This window comes from Athalia rosae, chromosome 6 (genome assembly GCF_917208135.1).
Source record: "Athalia rosae chromosome 6, iyAthRosa1.1, whole genome shotgun sequence".
In the NCBI taxonomy this organism is placed as follows: Eukaryota; Metazoa; Arthropoda; class Insecta; order Hymenoptera; family Athaliidae; genus Athalia; species Athalia rosae.
Window position 1 is genome coordinate 9,197,951 of NC_064031.1, and position 16,346 is coordinate 9,214,296.

General features: G+C 38.6%; 5 protein-coding genes across 5 annotated transcripts; 4 read left to right on the forward strand and 1 right to left on the reverse strand.

Moving 5' to 3' along the window:
• Positions 1-136: 136 nt before the first annotated feature.
• On the forward strand, positions 137-2,029 carry LOC105690369 (cysteine and histidine-rich domain-containing protein morgana). Its single transcript, XM_012408100.3, has 4 exons — positions 137-361; positions 463-1,019; positions 1,086-1,274; positions 1,367-2,029. The coding sequence occupies exons 1-4, from the start codon at positions 283-285 to the stop codon at positions 1,571-1,573; spliced, it is 1,032 nt and encodes a 343-aa protein (XP_012263523.2). The 5' UTR covers positions 137-282; the 3' UTR covers positions 1,574-2,029.
• A 123-nt stretch (positions 2,030-2,152) lies between these two features.
• LOC105690428 (protein N-lysine methyltransferase METTL21D-like) lies at positions 2,153-3,211 on the forward strand. Its single transcript, XM_012408209.3, has 4 exons — positions 2,153-2,230; positions 2,306-2,569; positions 2,637-2,826; positions 2,924-3,211. The coding sequence occupies exons 2-4, from the start codon at positions 2,322-2,324 to the stop codon at positions 3,158-3,160; spliced, it is 675 nt and encodes a 224-aa protein (XP_012263632.1). The 5' UTR covers positions 2,153-2,230; positions 2,306-2,321; the 3' UTR covers positions 3,161-3,211.
• On the reverse strand, positions 3,202-7,634 carry LOC105690427 (cell division cycle 5-like protein). Its single transcript, XM_012408208.2, has 12 exons — positions 7,403-7,634; positions 6,720-6,985; positions 6,500-6,630; positions 6,082-6,410; positions 5,791-5,964; positions 5,550-5,724; positions 5,203-5,462; positions 4,948-5,122; positions 4,724-4,842; positions 4,480-4,647; positions 4,090-4,371; positions 3,202-4,024 (listed from the first exon to the last, which is right to left on the reverse strand). Exons 1-12 carry the CDS (start codon positions 7,445-7,447, stop codon positions 3,794-3,796), a joined length of 2,355 nt encoding a protein of 784 aa, XP_012263631.1. The 5' UTR covers positions 7,448-7,634; the 3' UTR covers positions 3,202-3,793.
• Positions 7,635-8,998: 1,364 nt separating this feature from the next.
• On the forward strand, positions 8,999-12,345 carry LOC105690383 (aldehyde dehydrogenase-like). Its single transcript, XM_012408127.3, has 11 exons — positions 8,999-9,160; positions 9,406-9,510; positions 9,691-9,792; positions 10,320-10,485; positions 10,569-10,870; positions 10,992-11,094; positions 11,182-11,366; positions 11,460-11,624; positions 11,706-11,863; positions 11,951-12,025; positions 12,127-12,345. Exons 1-11 carry the CDS (start codon positions 9,101-9,103, stop codon positions 12,194-12,196), a joined length of 1,491 nt encoding a protein of 496 aa, XP_012263550.2. The 5' UTR covers positions 8,999-9,100; the 3' UTR covers positions 12,197-12,345.
• A 1,096-nt stretch (positions 12,346-13,441) lies between these two features.
• LOC105690384 (aldehyde dehydrogenase 1A1) lies at positions 13,442-16,281 on the forward strand. Its single transcript, XM_012408128.3, has 10 exons — positions 13,442-13,580; positions 13,890-13,994; positions 14,241-14,342; positions 14,432-14,597; positions 14,682-14,986; positions 15,068-15,170; positions 15,265-15,563; positions 15,657-15,865; positions 15,938-16,012; positions 16,099-16,281. Exons 1-10 carry the CDS (start codon positions 13,545-13,547, stop codon positions 16,166-16,168), a joined length of 1,470 nt encoding a protein of 489 aa, XP_012263551.1. The 5' UTR covers positions 13,442-13,544; the 3' UTR covers positions 16,169-16,281.
• The last annotated feature ends 65 nt before the right edge of the window (positions 16,282-16,346 follow it).

Below are 16,346 nucleotides of genomic sequence, written 5' to 3' on the forward strand. Positions count from 1 at the left end.
TTCACATCTCATCAACGATAGTGATAGTCAGTCTCCTGAACACAGAGGGAGTTGCCAAGAGATCAGCTGTGAACTTCAAATCGCTACGATCTTGCATGCTAGAGTTTGCTAGATTGTAGAATTTACCAGAAGCAGCGACAGATCATCTGAGCAGTAGTCGTAAAAGGTTTATGAATTGTTTGTAACCATCTCGTGTTGGATATTTCGTACAGTTTTTCGGCATAATTATCACAAGTTGACTGTTTTCAAAACTATCTACATATTGTGCTACATAATACAATCATGTCAGAATCAAAAATATTGCTGAACTGTTATAATCGTGGTTGTGGTCAGAAATACGATCCCAATGACAACAAGGGGGGTAGGTTTGATGTATGCGTTTATGAAAACTAATAAAGCGCAATTTTATATTATAAGTACGGATAAAAATTCATTCTATTGCATATGACTGTTTTATATCAGATGACTGCACTCATCATCCTGGACAACCAGTATTCCACGATGCATACAAGGGCTGGTCATGCTGTAATAAGAAATGTACCGACTTTACGGAGTTTCTGAATATTAAAGGGTGCACCAAGTCTTCACATACGAATGTGAAGCCGGTAGAACCAGAGAAACCAGTAATTGATAAATCCAAAGCAAGCGAAGTGATTGAAGTCAGACCACCTATTCAAAACTATGAAAATTCACCACGGCCTTCTTATCATACTCCTCAAACAACTATAAAACCCAGTATATCCAGTGCCTTACTTGAACAAACTCATGAGATTAAGGTGCAGGATGTAGCTAGCGCAGGAACCAAAATACCTGTTGGTGAAATGTGCAAGCACAAAGGTTGCAAGGCTTCATACACTGGTACTGTAATTGATGAAGAAACCTGCAACCATCATCCAGGAGTGCCCATATTCCATGAGGGCCTCAAATATTGGTCGTGTTGTAAGAAAAAAACTACCGACTTTGCTGTATTTCTAGAACAGCCCGGTTGCTCCCAAGGAACACATCTGTGGTTGAGCGAGGTAATAATGTAGTTAAGAACGATAATTTTGGAACCCACCACTGATTATTTTCTACTCTGATTTAAGGCTACAAACAAAACTATAAAGTGCCGAATGGATTGGCATCAAACTGGAGGATTTGTGGTTGTTTCCATATTCTGCAAAAAGTATTCACCCAGCCTATCAAGCATCAAATTAAATCCAGTCCGACTGTCCATAGATCTGTACTTCCAAGAAGAGGATTCGAGATATAATCTAGATGTCGAACTTAGAGGGGTAAAGTTGTGATTCATGAATAATGATTATGTATTGGAAAGTACTAATTATCAAATTCCTGACTGATATAAAAAATTCATGCACTTTTACAGGTAGTTATTGTCGAGGAAAGTAGCGTAAATATGCTTCCAACTAAAGTAGAAATAAAACTTAAAAAAGCTGAACCAGGTTCTTGGGCAAAACTTGAAACTGCACATCCTTCTGTTAGAGTTGAAAAAACAGTTGCTCCACAAACAGACCTTGATAGAGAGGAGAGTATCACCACACAAGTGGATGCTGTAGACCTTAGTGATATTTGAAACCATAATTCTCCGATCTTCTTGAAATGCAAAGTTGGGGCTGTTACAAACAAATTAGATCAAAATTTAGGTAGGATGAATTGTCTTTTTTCTGTTGAAATCCATACTTGATGAAAAAAATGTGTAATTATCTGATTATACATCGTAGTAGTCTTACTTCGTAGGTATTAGAGGTCCAGAATAATTGACGAATAATTTTCATACCTATGTAACATTTACATCTTTTGGACTTGCCTATTAATTATTTCAATGTAATGTATTTTTTGACTTTTTCAATCTTTATTTTTTACACGTAACAAGTGAATCACCTCCTATTTATCATCAATAGCATAAGTCAGTGACATCAAACCATTGAGAATAGGTAGATGCCAATTTATTTTCAATGATCAAACTATTGTACAAATTTGATTACTATTGTTATTGTAATACACCGTAAATAAAGTTTTCTTTATTCTATGTCCAGCCTATTTTTCTCAACAGTACAATATATCATTTTGATAACATTTAAAACTATGCTTCAAACGTTGAGTGTACACTCAACGCTTCAAATAACACCCTTCGAGGAGCAGTCGTCCCTAGGTGTCCCTCTCAGACTGTTAGCATTGCGTTAGTGTTGGGTTATTTGCATTTGTGTGTGACTGGAGTATACAACTGCAGGTTAGACATCAGACGACTTGAACGGTTGAGTGTAATAATATAATGGAGTTCAATTACACATTGACATATTTCCAGCTAGAACACCTCGAAAATGGATGATGATAATGACATTTTTATCCGAGAGTTTGAACTGGAAAGTCGAAAAGTAACATTGACGTTGTACCAAAAAGAGGTGGGTGAGGTTAGCTGTGTTGTATGGGATGCTTCCTTGGTACTGGCAAAATACCTTGATGTATTATGCAGAGACGACAGACTCGGAAAAGATTGGCTTCTCAATAAGAAAGTATTAGAATTAGGTGCAGGTCTCGGCTGTGTTGGGATGACTGCTGCGTGCCTTGGGTAATTTTATTTTATTCATTCATACTGTTTTTGGATATGTAGTATTATCTAAATTTAATTATCATAGGGCTGAGGTAGTTCTAACAGACCTTGCCAACGTACTTCCAGCGTTGAATAAAAATATTGAGATGAACAAACATCACTGGAAAAACTGTGGTGGATCTGCCAAGGCGCAAGAATTAGCTTGGAGTAAGGATGCTGTAATTGATTTCAAACCTGATATTGTTGTCTTAGCAGATTGTGTCTATTATACAGAGGTAGAGTATCAATAACTATACATTTTATTCTGTTCGTTTAAATTAGGCTTCTGATCTATTACATCGTCATTGTGATATATTATTTGATCGATTTCAGTCAATCGAACCATTGTTGAATACTTTGGAAAGACTATGTGGAGCTACAAGTAATACATATGCATTACTCTCACAAGAAGAGAGGGATACGCCGAACCAAAAGCCAGTATGGAGCCAATTTGTTGATGCCATTAAAAAAAGGTTCAAGATTACACCTGTGATGTTAGCAGAACAACACCCAACATACTCAAGCCATGACATACGTTTATTAAAACTCACTCTACCATCACAGAATTAAAGGAATATTAAAACAAGCTGAAAAAAGGTATACTTTGCTGCTCGATATGAATGACCATTTTTTTATTCTCCCTTAAATATTTAACGTATGTTTTGATACATTTGCGTAATATGTGCGATCAAAGACACTTCCATGATCGAATAAAACAAATGAATTTTAATTTATTTTTAATTCTATTACCCTAAAATTTATTGTAAGCATTGAAAAATTTTCACATAAAAATTCATTGATTCAAATTCTATTGCAGACGGAAATCTAATAAGTTTGTTGTAATTCCGAATTCATTCGAACCCATTTATACCTAATTATTCGAGATAGAATCTCATGGTGTCAAAAATTTGTGAACTCACCTTATAAGCTATTCCGGGCCTTGTCAGCCATTGTTATACTTACAATTATTATTTAGACTATTTTATATTTTCTATGATTCACCATTTTCGTATAATATAACGGGGGTTCAGCATTTACAATTTGAATTCTCAAAACATTGAGGTATGATGGTAGTAGATATCCAACACAAAATAATCAGTGCTATCCAGTTCTTTGAGTGAGTTGCAAAAGTAGAAATGAAAAACAAAACGCGCAATATTGATAGTAATAATTTCCTGATCGCTGCAGGCGTTTAGTCTACCGTTATTGCACTGATATCTGTTGCAATTGTTCTTGAAGCTCTGCAAACCTAGCTTGTAGGGTACGCTCTCGTTCTGTTTGCCTGTTAACATCTTCCATGAGTGCATTCAGCCGTCTTGGTACGGCCGCTTCTTCTTGTCCTTGGAGGAATTTGAACGTCGATAACTCCAGGTGAGCTTGCTCAATTTGTTCCCACAAATCATGCATTTGTTTCGTTAATCCTTGGGCACGTGTCTATCATGAAATCGAAGAAAAAAATTAAGACTCTGCAAGAAAAACTATTAAGCACAACATGTTACCTGATACCCTCCCGTCAATATTTTGAGCTTCTTTTCCATTTTGGCAGCTCGTTTTGCTTCTCCTGTCATGTGAACTCTATTTTCTTCCAGTTTTCGTTCACAAGCTTCAACTCTGTCTTTTTTAGAGGCTAATGTAGCTCTCGTATATCGCTTCTGATTCTCTAAGTATAATACTTGTGATAAACATTCTTCCCAGACAGTGGTATAGGCATCAATACTAAGATCTCCATGAGCCATTCCCTCTCGTACGACGGCCATTTCCTGCTCCAAGAGCTTACGTGCCTGTCAAGATATCACCGTATCATTAATTGAAATTGCATTGTGTAAAGGGGATTCAAGGCTTTTTAACGAAATAACAATTAATTAGAGCGAAACATCAAATTGACTTACTTCGGCCAAATCGTCTTGTTCGTAGTCAATGTAGGGATGCTGTTCAAGAAATGCTGTAGCTTGTACAATCGACGAGGATGCTCCTCGTTTGGTGGTCGCTGGTACTGGATTTTGTAATGCGTCATACTGCAGCATTGTGATCATTTCTCTTTTAATTAGCTCTTCAGCCTGGAATAAAATTCAATTTGTAGCATCCATAAGTGCGTTTGACAATCAGATAATATTTACAATATCTTTTCATTACCCTCTGTAAGTCGGTTAATGGGGTGTCCATAAGTGGTCTCAAGATATTCATATTCACATCTACAGGTCTAGGCATATCTCTTTGGATCACTTGTGATCTCTGTGCAAGATCTTTTTTCTCTACAATAACAGTAAAAAATAAGTGACATAACTCTACTTTAATATTTGAGAAAATTTAGATTATTTTTTATGGTAATAAATTTTCAATCTTTACGGTAAACTTACTTTGCTCTATTATCTCTTGTTGACGTCTCGCATCTATGTCAGCTTGATCCTCGACAATGTTATCTGATGGATCAGTTCCGTTTTCGTCCTCACCTTCTCCTTCGGGAACTACTATCTCGTAATCGTTCCTAGGTGTTGGTAAAGTGCTTAATCCTGCACGCAGCTGTTCCTTCACCTAATGATGGTATAATTTTAGGGTGTAATAGTTAGTCATATTTGCCATTTGAATTTTCTATTCCCCTAATTAGACCAGACCTGTTTATGAAGAGCAGGAGTCTCCGAACCCTCTAAAACTTCTTCTGGATTAATACTCAGCTTATCGCGAACAGGTGTTGGTACCAAAGCTCCAGCTTGACTTCGTGCAGACGTCGGGGTATTGAAAGAATTTGTTGGAGTACCGTCTGTGCGTTGCGAACGGAACGGCGTCGCCAAAACGGTATTTGGGGTAGCCACAACGTTATTGGCTGGCAATACACTGCTAAAGTCGGAACTATGCAGTGGAGTATTCAACCCACCTTGAATGTATTGTTGAAATAAAAGTGGTCAGAGTTTTTCTAACTGTGCATGTATGTATAGTGATCTTTACGGAGAAAAGTGTTCACCTTTAAGAGGTGTATCGACATGGGTCAGCGCCATGACATTTTGAGCCTCCTGAAGAATTCTGTCTGTAGCAGCTGGTGTGCGCGGCGTTGCTGCCACATTGGGAGTCAAAGAATAATCAGCCAACAAACTATCGGATAAAGTCACTCCACTTTCAGTCGCAACTTCTCGAGCAACCTAATTCAATGTTGTGTTTTAACTGTGATTCAAACTAATTCAGATAAATTCAAAATATATATATACCTCAGAAGCTCGACCGAGTTTCACAACTTGTTGCAATTCCTGATCAGATATTTGTGGCTCTGGTAAGACCAGTTTGCTTCTCTTCTTCACAGGTTCTTGATTGTTGAGCATTCCCATTGGAATATCGTTTTCTTTTCTCTGCTTGAGCTTCTGCTTATCTTTACGCCGTTCCATCTAAAATCGTTGTAAAATCGTTCGTTGATAAAACTAGCAGTTTAGACCTTCTGAATATTTTATACTTTGGATTCTAATAATGAAAGTCTCTGAAAGGTGACACAAAGAACATCCTACCTCTTCTTTTTCTTGCCTGAGATCGCCGTCTAAATGTTGCTGTCTCATTCTAGAAAAATCAGCCGCTAATGGGTCTATGTGCTCCAAGGAAGTATCATAAAATCCCAGAGCTGGTCGTTTTTCAAACGGAATCTCAGAGTTGTAATTAACTCCACGCTTCCGTTTGTGCTTCTGAGAAACAGTAATACCGGCAGCACGTAACTCCCTCCGTTTTTGTAAGGCTGCGAGTCGTCGAGCTTCTTCCAGCTGCTTTTCACGAGCCTTACGCTTTGCTTTTTTACCCTGTGTATTTGCCAGTCTAGCGCGAGCCTCCGATAACATTTCAAGTTCTATGGAAAAAAAAAAAGTTAATCAGATTATTCTGGATCAGAGGGATTCTGCAAATTTTATAACCAATATGAATGTGAATTCTAATTACCGTCTTCATCCATATCTTTTGGATCAGGACGGGCTGGTTTTGTTTCTGGATTAGGATCAATTTCACCAGGTTTCAATTTACGTGGGTCATCGGCAGCATCTTCTCCTTCTTCTTTTTTTTGAGCCTGATCGCTGCAAATTACAAATTTGTGATGGTGAAAAAGAAGATTTCTATTATATTTATCAACTGATAATTTTTTGGAACAAGCAATTCCACTTACAGTAGATACTCGTAACGTTCTAAACACTGAGCAGCAGTACGCCCAATAATTGGAGCTATGGTGCGCCACTGTGTGGGCATGAGCTTTGCTAGATGTAACAGCTTTTCGTCTTCCTCTCGGCTCCATTCTGTCTTTTTGATGCTGGGATCCAGCCATTCAAACCATCTGGCTTTGCATTGTTTGGCTGATTTTCTGTGCAGCAGAGATGCTATACGAGACCATTGATTTTTGCCATATTTCATAACAGCTGCTTTCAGGATCTCATCCTACAAATCATCAATATTTCAAAAATGATCACTGAGACTCTAAAAGCCTATCTTATTTCTCTCATCTTAGAAGGAAGGTAGTCTTGCAATTGATTGACTTCAAACTACATTTTTACACATGAGACGATTAGCTCTTTGATGACAAATCATGCAAGATACCAACTCTATTTTCTAAACCTTCTACAGAAAAAGAGATTTCTGGATTTGGACCAAGCCTTCACAGTGAGATAATAAGGTGTACCTAGTGATTCGAGATACGATAATTCATTGAATAATAAAAGATAATATTCATCAAGATTTAATGAGAGAATTTGGTATTCTAATTTGGCATACTATCAGTAACTTTTATTTTCAAATCCAGCCGTGGATATGCCATAGGTTTCAAGATAGATGCTAGGTTATAAAATTGTTACTTACTTCGGTGTTGCGCCAAACACCACCCTTTATCATAATACGTGGCATTTTGGTGGAGAATTATTTATGTACTGTCAATACTATGAGAAACCACACTACTTTGATAATTCCTAATAATTCTTATTAACCTCTAGCATTTATTAACTTTATTCACGAAATACGACCTCTCGTAAACAGAACGTACTCGGTTTACTTCAAAAACCGAAGAATTCGGCAGTGGATTCGAGAGTGGGGTGCAGAAAATTTCGATAGAAAATAGTTCGGACGGCCTCTGGAATCGAATTGGCCGACTGTAAAGGTCTACGCAGTACTTCCAAAAAGGTGTAGATGGGAGGCCAGCTTCCTTCCCGCTACCGCTATCAATGTTCAGTTCGAAACCAACAAATTCTGTTTCAACCCCCAATGCTTTGACTGAACATGAAAATCATCAGTCAACGCCAAATGAAATCTTTTTTTTCGATTTTTAGCTGTTCTATATACTTTGGTTGTCTGACCCCCTTGCTTGCAACAGGATTTCAATATTGCGAAGGATAGATCATGCTTTTAGTATGCGATGTAAGTCTACAGGAAATGAGGCCTATAGCGAAGCGATATTTGCAATAAAATGAAAAATATTGAATTCAATCAATAAGTTTTTATGTAGATCATTACTTAAGGTCATTGTGTATCAAATACAAACAAAACATGGTAACTTTTACGATGAACAAAAACGAAATTAAACGTTTTAAAAAACTTTACATGTAGGCCTTGTTTTACTATAGGAGGGTGATAAGGCCTTTTTCAACATTATCAAATAGTTAAGCTATAATTTAAATATATTTGGAATTCAAGATCAATAATCACAGTATTGTTATTGCATTCACATGATTTTCGATCCCAAATTCCAAATTCATTAAGTATAGTTCAATTATTCAAGTATGCATGCTAAATCCGTATTGCCCTTATTACCCTACCACATCTAAACATCCTAATTTTCTGTTTGTTCTTTGTGAAAACGGCCATTTTTTGTTCACATTTTATATAAAATACCCTTAAACAGTGATTAACATTAAAACTTGTGGATATTTTTCATTTTATTACAAATATCTCTTGTGTAGGTCTTATTGCCCGCGATAGTTCTTATTACCCGGAGGTACCTTATATTCAAAGGGCATGATGGCACAAGACTATCAGGCATTCTTGAACGTTTGATCAATTTTTATCGCCAGTTTCAATAAATAACAACACGAAACATCCATTGCGAAACTCTCGTAATGAAAGTAGAAGGTATTGAACAATCGATGAATAATACAGATCAGTGTACGAATCAGTAAAGTGATCTTCCGAGGGTCGGGGTTCATCGTTTTTTCAGGGGTTTTGCCGCTGTTCTCTCATATTTCGAAATTTCAAGAACCATTGCGCAATTACCTATATTGTCGAAGGGTTGTATGGAAAAAATGTTTCTCCAAAGATAAGATACAGGTATCGTAAGCCAGACGATGATACAGAGAGTAGATACACGATATCTACACTATTGAATACGAAAAAAGTATAGAGTTACTCAACGACGACACAAGCCATATCAATTATGCCTTGAAATAAATGAGACTCTTGCACTTGTTATTGCCACTATTGCAGAGTTTAAAATCAAGTAGCATTCTTCTGCGCACTTCAGTGGCTGTGTGCGATTCATCAGAACCAGAACCGTACAATCTAACTAACATGGCTGGGCTAGATTCAACACCAAAGCCTGATCCGACACCAAAAGTCCTTTACACCAAGGTAAATGTTAGGCAGTAAATATTTTGGAAATTTGCATATAATTTATCGAGTCGAAAAATTGATTAGGTATTTATAGTTAGAAAGCATCTTTCCAGCCAATTATATGGGGTATTATTTATCAATTTCTTATTAGTCAGTGTTTGTTGAAAGGAGTTTCTAATAAAAAATCTGAGCACCTATCAGTTGTTTACGTTAATTTGAAGTCAAGTTTCAGAATAACGTTTAATCTGTATTTCATCCTGTAGCTTTTCATCGACAATGAGTTTGTCGATGCTGAAGGGGGGAAGACATTTCCTACCATAAATCCTTCGACTGGAACAAAAATCATTGACATTTCTGAAGCTAGTCCGGTAAGTTTGATATTCATTTTCGATCCATACCTCAAATTGAATCTAAATATTCTCCAGTACTTCTACGTGCAAAATGATTCAGGAATGACATATTTTGACTTCAGATATATCTGAACCAGCGACTAGCTGGCGTGTGCACAAACTATTTTTAGAGTTAATTATAGATAATGGTTTTTCAAGGCCGATGTTGACAAAGCAGTCGCCGCAGCGAAGAGAGCTTTCGCCAGAGGGTCACCATGGAGATTAACGAGCGGTGCGCAAAGAGCGGCAATGATGCACAAGGTGAGACTCAATTAGGTTCTCACAGTGCCTTTTTTTCGGGATTGCTAGCTTAGATTTTTTGCGAGTTTCAGCTATGGTCGCGCTAAGCGACTTCAATCTCAATGTAAGTGCGGGTGAGTTTGCATATCACACACACGGTACCAGTTGCCTTGCGTGATGAATACAAATTATTCACAACTCGCTCTCAGAGGATTATGTAACGGAGACAATCCTACCGATTGGCCAAAACCGACTTTCAGCAGTGAATCAAATCACCGGTTGATTCTTCGAAAGTTAGCAGGTCGTTGATGGATACGAAGCAGAAGCTATTGAGCAATGAAGCCCACTGGCTTACAAATAGAGCATAAATGCTCTTGTCTAACAAGACCATTATAGAAATGATTTTCGTATCCAACAGTTTGCCCGCGTGGCTGCTTTCGTTATTAGTTTTTCGGTGTTCGGCACCGGGAACCGCACATTGTTTTTTTCGGTAATCTTCGTATTGAAATGATTATGAACAACTTGAACTTTTCTATCCAACTATATAGCTTGCTGATCTTATCGTGCAACACCAGGACGAAATAGCGAGTTTGGAGTCATTGGACAATGGAAAACCTTTCGCAAATGCTTACGGCGAGGTCCTCAACGCTGCAGAACTTATACGTTATTACGCCGGTTGGGCAGATAAAGTTCATGGCCTAACTGTTCCCTCGGGTCAGTGTTGAAAGATGCGTGAAATTTATTCAACCACATGCGGATACCAAATTTTGGCATAACGTCGCGTTTTTTTTTTTAAGATGACGGTTCATTCTGCTTGACCAGAAAGGAGCCGATCGGCGTAGTCGGCCAAATCACTCCATGGAACTATCCCATGGTTATGGTGGCATTGAAATTGGCGCCCGCATTAGCAGCTGGTTGCACATGTGTTTTTAAACCAGCCGAACAGACGTCTTTGACTGCTCTGAGGGTAGCTAGTTTCGTTAAGGAAGCTGGATTTCCGCCCGGTGTTATCAACTTTGTACCTGGTTTCGGACAAACTGGAGCTGCACTTACCGCGCACAAGGATGTGGCGAAAATCAGTTTTACCGGATCTACGGAGGTATAACGATCACCGATTCTAGCCCTTGAGAATGTTCGGCAAAGTTTGAAAAATTTACTACGACCTCATTCAGAATGTACCTATGTGGCGCGAACATTGATCTTAATTTTCGCCTCTACAGGTCGGACATCTGATATTGAAGGCTGCTGGAGAGTCAAATTTGAAACGTGTAACACTCGAGCTCGGAGGAAAAAGTCCACTCGTCATTTTCAACGATGCTGATCGTAAGTTCGTGGATTGATTCCTAATTAACATATAGGCTTTCAAATCTTATTCTGACCCTCGGTTGACGTGGGAATTACGTTTTACAGTGGATTTAGCCGCACAACACGCTCACGAAGGTCTCTTCCACAATGCTGGTCAAACCTGTTGTGCGCCAACTCGTGTCTTCGTACAGTCCAAAGTTTACGATGAGTTCGTAAAGAAAGCCGTTGCTCTGGCTTTGGAAAAGAAAGTTGGAGATCCTTTCGTTCCTGGAGTCAACCAGGGTCCCCAGGTGCGTGCTAATTTTGTTTGTCAAACAAATCCAGTCCAGTTCACTGATCAGTTTTTCTTATATTAATCTATGAATTTATAAATTCATCTTCAGATCGACACGGAAACCTTTGACAAGATCCTTGGTTTGATCGAATCCGGAAAGAAAGAAGGTGCGAAGCTGGAGACTGGTGGAAAACGTTTGGGAAAAGCCGGCTACTTCGTTGAACCAACAGTATTTTCGAACGTCACCGACAATATGCAAATTGCAAAGGAAGAGGTAAGTCACGCCATCACTGCAGATAACTTATCACGTTTTTTTCAAATACATTTATCGACAAATTACTCATAATTCGCATAGATTTTCGGGCCAGTGCAATCCATTTTCAAATTTGAGACTCTGGAGGAGGTCATCGAAAGATCAAATGACACCCATTACGGATTGGCGGCCGGTGTCTTCACCAAAAACATCGACCTCGCTTTAGAATACGCGAAAGCTGTGGAGGCCGGTTCCGTCTGGTACGATCTGAATTTCGATTTAATTCTAACTGCTTAAAAATTTTTCGACAGACGATCGACTAACGCACGTGATTTTTATCGTCTTAGGATAAACCAATGGAGTTCTATTAATTTCCAAACGCCGTTCGGTGGGTTCAAAGAGTCCGGCATTGGGCGAGAAATGTAAGTTAATCACTATGCGTTTTTCAACCCCTTACTTTTTATTCTGTTGGACTGAAATAATCACTCGATTTATTGTTATAATTTTTATTTTTCTGTTGCAGGGGCGAAGAGTCGATGAATCATTACTTCGAGACTAAAAGCATTTCGATAAGATTACCGACAAGAAGTTAATGAGTCATCGGGCGAAACTACTTGCGTACGTCAAATTTCGGCACATTTCATGTATTTCAATATGTATCGAAAAAAAATATGCTGTTTCATTCTATGCTTATCCGATAACCGTACGTACTTCTGATAAATCCTGCTTCTTGAACAATTTACTAAATGATTCCATCTAAAGTCTTCATTAATCACCTGATGATGACACGGATGCAGGGTGTGTCATGCTATATCGTCGTCGTTTGGAGGTATTTCGGGACACCAAATAAATATTAGAGGGAATTGAATTGAGTTTGGCGCCAACATATTCATGTGAAGTTCAGTATCACAAATTCTTACGCGCACCGTGATACCGGGGTTCCATATGGCCAGCAGCAAAGTCACCTTTCACAGATTTTTGCATTTATCAACGTCGTCCATAAAGAATCGATACTCTACAAATTTGAGTGTCATTCGAACGAGTCAGTTTGAGTAAAAGAAATAATTTAGACATAACAACAATTAATCGACACTTATTCAAACTTGCGGAGTGGTGTGGAGTTTGACGGTGGATTGCGAAGTATGGTACGAAATAAGATAGGGTGTCGGTAGACCGCAGCCTTGATGACCCGATTTAAAAATAAAATCAACGCAATTCCACCCAACGAACTTTCCGTCGTTGAGAGTAGATTAGCTATCTACTGTCTCTACTTCTGGAAAGTATATGTGATATCTTCTCTGTACTAACATCGAGCATACTTGACCATTCAGGTACCACAAGCATACCTATATTAGGCATAGTAATTCGAATGAGCGTGTTCAGGTACGCCTTTACAATGATGATGATGATGATGATTGTAGTTATCCAAAAATTGCAAAATACATGGATTCGATTAGGACGAATAATTGCTGTTATTATATTTCGTAAGTACGGAGGATATGAGTTGCTGAATTTGAACTGGTAATTGTTGTAATTATATCATTTATTTTGCGTTCCACACGAGAAACTTCATTCTGAACATCATGCCGGTTATTCGTTGTTACAATATCTTCGTTTTTTAGTATCAATCATTTCAATGGAAATTGTTTCACATTGATAGAGCTTTTGGAAGAGGTAAAAAAATGATCAATCGAAGTTAGATTAGGAGAGAAGTTGTTGGTGTGCGAAATAGAGCAGCCTAGTTGAAAGAACTATACATATCGTTCAGGTAAGTTCGAATGAAATTGAATTCAATGACGAAACGTCATATATATATTTGCGAGTTTGTTTTTTGCGTTCTACTTTCACGTGGGCAGAGCTGGCACGCTGCGCAAGCGTCATTTTGATGGGAAATTCGATACACATTTGCTTCACAACTCAACGAGGAGTCATACCGATAAGATGGCGAACCGCAGCCCCGCTATCAAACATACTAAGGTAGAATAATTCGTAATTATAAGGCTCAGATTTTTTTTTTCTTATTTTTCTTCACCCATGCACGATGACGAATGTTATTTAATATGAATATATCATTAAATCGAAATGATTTATATTTTTTTTTGATCCTATAGAGGAAATATTGCGTTGAATCCGAGGTACTTCCGGAAATTTAATATTGCGAATTGAATATCATCTAACAAAAATATATTTGTCCAAATTTTAGATTGAGTGTTTATCAGAGTGATAGCTATACCTATGATATAATTACGGTATTCATTATCAAAACATTTTTTTTTTGTTGTCTAGTTGTTCATCAACAACGAATGGATCGAGGCTGAAAGTGGTAGAACGTTTCAGACGATTGACCCAGCCACCGAGAATGTTATTGCGAACATATCAGAAGCTGATAAAGTATGTGCGGATTAAGTTATGAAATTACAATCGTAGATATATTGTTCAATATATCTATGTTACGATACTTGCTATGCACAGTTATGTAATTGAAAAAAAAAAAAAAATTTCCCGCCCCGCTGCAGTTTATTAAATTTGGGTCTTCTCTTGCTATGTACTGATTCAACACGATCACAGTGTAGATGAAAAATGAAGCGTATTTCCTGCGTATTAAAATCTTCTTCTTCATTTCGTGCATTTGTATAGGCTGACGTTGATAAGGCTGTTTCGGCTGCCTTAAAAGCATTTGCAAGAGACGCGCCATGGCGTACTATGGATGCTTCGAGCAGAGCCTTACTGATGAACAAGGTATTATAGTCATACAGATGTACAGTTTTAGGGGGTTCCCGTGGTCCATAGGAATGAATAGTTATTGAATGTTTACCCTTGATCAAAAGCTCGCTGATCTTATCGAAAGAGACATCAACCATATCGCGAGCCTGGAATCTCTGGATAATGGGAAGACATTTGCCAACGCTGTCTTAGACGTACAAGGTTCCGTCGCCGTAATCCGTCACTATGCCGGTTGGTGCGACAAAATTCATGGGAACACGATACCCGCAGGTACGAAAAAAAAAAAGAACAAAGTTGAAGGATCATGGATGGAATAAAATAAGTTTTCTTATGAATCCTCTTTTCATCTCGCAGACGGAAATCACTTTTCTCTGACCCGCAAGGAACCGGTAGGCGTCGTGGGGCAAATTATTCCCTGGAATTATCCTCTGGCCATGTTATCCTGGAAATGGGGTCCAGCATTAGCCGCTGGTTGTACCATTGTATTGAAACCGGCGGAACAAACACCTTTGACCGCTCTCTACGTAGCTTCTCTAGTTCAGGAAGCAGGTTTTCCTGCAGGAGTTATCAACGTCCTTCCAGGATACGGACCTACTGCCGGGGCGGCGATCGCCGAACACCCGGACATTAACAAAGTCGCCTTTACCGGTTCTACTGAGGTAATTCGCGGATACAAAATATCGCGTCTATTATTTATAAAAATTGTGCTGACTGATTGTCGGTTCCCATGCATTTTTTAGGTCGGCCATCTGATAATGGCAGCAGCGGCGAAGACTAATTTGAAACGCGTGAGTTTGGAACTCGGAGGAAAGAGTCCTCTTGTTATATTCGACGACTTTGATGGTGAATAAGTGTGACCGTAATTGCTCGTATTTTTTTTTTTGCCGACAATGAGAAACACACCGTTGAATCTAACCATTTTGTATTTTGTAAAAAGTCAACGAAGCCGCAGATATCGCGCACGCTGCGCTATTCGACAATCACGGACAAAGTTGTTGCGCTGGTTCGCGTACGTACGTTCAAGCCGGAATCTACGACGCATTTGTAGCTCGAGCAAAAGAATTGGCTATTCAAAGGAAGGTTGGAGATCCGTTCGGTTCCGACGTCGTACAGGGACCTCAAATTGACAAGGATCAGCTCGACAAAATCACGGCACTCGTGGAGTCTGGAAAACAGCAAGGTGCGACCGTCCAAACTGGAGGTGCGCGCCATGGAAATGTTGGATTTTTCTTTCAGGTAATAGGAGACGAGTCTTGCCGATAAATTTAATCAGCGGACTTTTCTGCGCGTTCTATTTGGTTTGATTTTTTTTATTTTATTGGCTTTTAGCCTACCGTGTTTTCCAATGTTACTGACGATATGAGAATCGCCAAGGAAGAGATTTTCGGACCGGTGCAATCGATCTTCAAGTTCAACACCCTGGAGGAAGTAATCAAACGTGCTAATAATACGACATATGGTCTTGCCGCTGGGGTACTAACGAACGATATCAACAAGGCTCTAACTTTCGCGAAGGCGGTCCAGGCTGGATCCGTTTGGTAAATAATACCGCTGTACCATAACTTGATTCTAATTGTAAGCTTTTATCGGCACACTTATCCATTTTATAGGATAAACTGCTACGACGGTATTACCCCGCAAACACCGTTCGGCGGTTACAAGAAATCTGGAATCGGGAGAGAACTGTGAGTATAGAATTTATGGACCAAAGCAAACGCTATATATTTTGTTTAATTTATTGCATACCATATTGACTTATACTGTGTCGTAGTGGCGAGGATGGGCTGCACGATTATCTCGAAGTCAAAACGATCACAATCAAAACACCCACCAAAAATTGAACGGACTTATAATCACGAATGGAAAGTTTTGTACTTTTTATAACCAGTTTATTTTACCGCTGAAATGAATACTTGCATAAAAAAAAAATAAAAAAAAAAAAGATACAAGAAAATAAATTCATTTAGCCAAACTATGGGCGATAGATATACTTGCTAGTTGAAAAAGAAAAATTGCAGG

Bases quoted from the DNA above. Each gene is read 5' to 3' on its own strand.
- LOC105690428 (XM_012408209.3), top strand. From the start codon at position 2,322: ATGGATGATGATAATGACATTTTTATCCGAGAGTTTGAACTGGAAAGT. The intron at 2,570-2,636 runs GTAATTTTATTT...TAATTATCATAG, and splicing joins ATGACTGCTGCGTGCCTTGG to GGCTGAGGTAGTTCTAACAG. The intron at 2,827-2,923 runs GTAGAGTATCAA...GATCGATTTCAG, and splicing joins ATTGTGTCTATTATACAGAG to TCAATCGAACCATTGTTGAA.
- LOC105690383 (XM_012408127.3), top strand. From the start codon at position 9,101: ATGGCTGGGCTAGATTCAACACCAAAGCCTGATCCGACACCAAAAGTC. The intron at 10,486-10,568 runs GTCAGTGTTGAA...TTTTTTTTTAAG, and splicing joins TGGCCTAACTGTTCCCTCGG to ATGACGGTTCATTCTGCTTG. The intron at 11,367-11,459 runs GTGCGTGCTAAT...ATTCATCTTCAG, and splicing joins GAGTCAACCAGGGTCCCCAG to ATCGACACGGAAACCTTTGA.
- LOC105690369 (XM_012408100.3), top strand. From the start codon at position 283: ATGTCAGAATCAAAAATATTGCTGAACTGTTATAATCGTGGTTGTGGT. The intron at 362-462 runs GTAGGTTTGATG...GTTTTATATCAG, and splicing joins TCCCAATGACAACAAGGGGG to ATGACTGCACTCATCATCCT. The intron at 1,020-1,085 runs GTAATAATGTAG...CTCTGATTTAAG, and splicing joins CACATCTGTGGTTGAGCGAG to GCTACAAACAAAACTATAAA.
- LOC105690384 (XM_012408128.3), top strand. From the start codon at position 13,545: ATGGCGAACCGCAGCCCCGCTATCAAACATACTAAG. The intron at 14,598-14,681 runs GTACGAAAAAAA...TTCATCTCGCAG, and splicing joins TGGGAACACGATACCCGCAG to ACGGAAATCACTTTTCTCTG. The intron at 15,171-15,264 runs GTGAATAAGTGT...TTTTGTAAAAAG, and splicing joins TATATTCGACGACTTTGATG to TCAACGAAGCCGCAGATATC.
- LOC105690427 (XM_012408208.2), bottom strand. From the start codon at position 7,447: ATGCCACGTATTATGATAAAGGGTGGTGTTTGGCGCAACACCGAA. The intron at 6,411-6,499 runs GTAATTAGAATT...TTTTTTCCATAG, and splicing joins AAAAGATATGGATGAAGACG to AACTTGAAATGTTATCGGAG. The intron at 5,123-5,202 runs GTCTGGTCTAAT...TACCATCATTAG, and splicing joins CTCCTGCTCTTCATAAACAG to GTGAAGGAACAGCTGCGTGC.